The sequence below is a fragment of the Telmatherina bonti genome, assembly GCF_933228915.1.
Source record: "Telmatherina bonti genome assembly, chromosome: 4".
NCBI classification, from domain to species: domain Eukaryota; kingdom Metazoa; phylum Chordata; class Actinopteri; order Atheriniformes; family Telmatherinidae; genus Telmatherina; species Telmatherina bonti.
In genome coordinates, this window is record NC_136622.1 from 32692962 (window position 1) to 32694616 (window position 1655).

General features: G+C 30.4%; 1 protein-coding gene across 2 annotated transcripts in view; it reads left to right on the plus strand.

Moving 5' to 3' along the window:
• Positions 1 to 1418: 1418 nt before the first annotated feature.
• Positions 1419 to 1655, plus strand: part of tfcp2 (transcription factor CP2) — a gene marked incomplete at its 5' end in the record, with an annotated part of 15764 nt that continues 15527 nt past the window's right edge. For both annotated transcript variants that reach the window (XM_079239857.1, XM_079239858.1), the window contains one exon: positions 1419 to 1540. In XM_079239857.1, coding sequence (XP_079095983.1) covers positions 1419 to 1540 — 122 coding nt within the window. The remainder of the gene's footprint in view (positions 1541 to 1655) is intronic.

The following is a 1655-nucleotide window of genomic DNA, read 5'->3' on the forward strand; positions in this document are numbered from 1 at the left end:
TATATATTTTATATATATATATATATATATATATATATATATATATATATATATATATATATATATATATATATGTTATACATATAAAAAACTGAAAATATGCAGTATATATATATATATATATATATATATATATAATGTATATTATATATAATATATATATATATTTTATATATATTATATATATATTATATATATATATATATATATATATATATATATATATATATATATATATATATATATATATATATTATACATATAAAAAACTGAAAATATGCTGTATATATATATATATATATATTTTATATATATATATATATATATAAATAAATAGTGAATGTCTCAGAAATGGAGTCTGGAGGAACACAAGATGGAAGAACCATCATGGGAGGAAAAGGCTCTGCATGAGATGTATCGCTTTCATTCTGTATGTATACCTTCGTTCATGATAGTATATAGAACCCATACACCAATATGATTATACCATTGCAGTTTCATAAAAAAAAGTGAAAATGTTTGCCTACTAAATTCAATAACAGTTTGTTGGATTTCATTAAACATTTACAAACATAAAATAATGTCTACAATCACGTTTCACGGTGTACATATCAAATAAATAATATATTCACTTATAACACTACATCGCGTTTACAACGCTGTCATGGACTTGCATCACTGTTAGGAGGCGGTAGTGAGCCGTGACGGTCAATATTTTTCATAAAGCCACGAAGAAGAGAGCAAATCGGAAATTACGGTGACTTCTTCTTCCGACGAAGCTAGATAAACAAACAAAAGCAATGCATTATTTTCCAAAATATTAAGTACTTTGACATTGATTTAGCGTCCTTTTACATATAAATATGATTATTTGTATCGAGCTGGTGAGGTAAATACCAAAAATAGCATTTAAAGAAAGGGCTAGCATTGTGCTAGCCTGGGCGACATGACGGCATGACACTGCTGCGGTGTTCACAAACATCCTCACTTTTCATCTTCAGGTAAGATTTATGTACATGTTTACATCCCGATGCTATATGGATGCTCATTTTAATTAAATTAGCTTTGAAAATATTTTTGTTCTTTTAAAAAAAAAATATATATATATAATTTGTGGGTTACTACAAGTTAGTTAAAATGTAATTGTGCTTTAGTACACGCGACTGCTACAGTTCAGCGCCGTTAGAAAAGCAAACCTGTTTCTGACACTTTAGTCTCCTATTTGATCACTGATTCCTTGTGGTGTGTAGTTATTCTCAGTTAGAAAGTGTTGCCGTATGGCACAGACATATTTTAGCATTGTTGTCATGCTTCTTGATAAGCTCTTTCTCACTTTATTGTCTTATATTTAGAAGGTTGTGAGAAAGAGGTGAAACTTGCCTTCAGATCTACCCTTCATAAATCCACACATCGTCACCATGGCGTGGGCTCTGAAATTGCCTCTCACGGATGAAGTGATTGAGTCCGGACTGGTTCAAGACTTCGATGCCAGCCTCTCCGGCATAGGACAGGAGCTTGGTGCTGGGGCTTACAGCATGAGGTTAGTATGACTTTTGGGCGAACTGTGTCCTGTACTTGGTGTACTGTTTAACTGAATTATGCTATTGCTACAATATAATAGTTTATTTACTTTGTTTGATTGTGAAGTTGTTTAT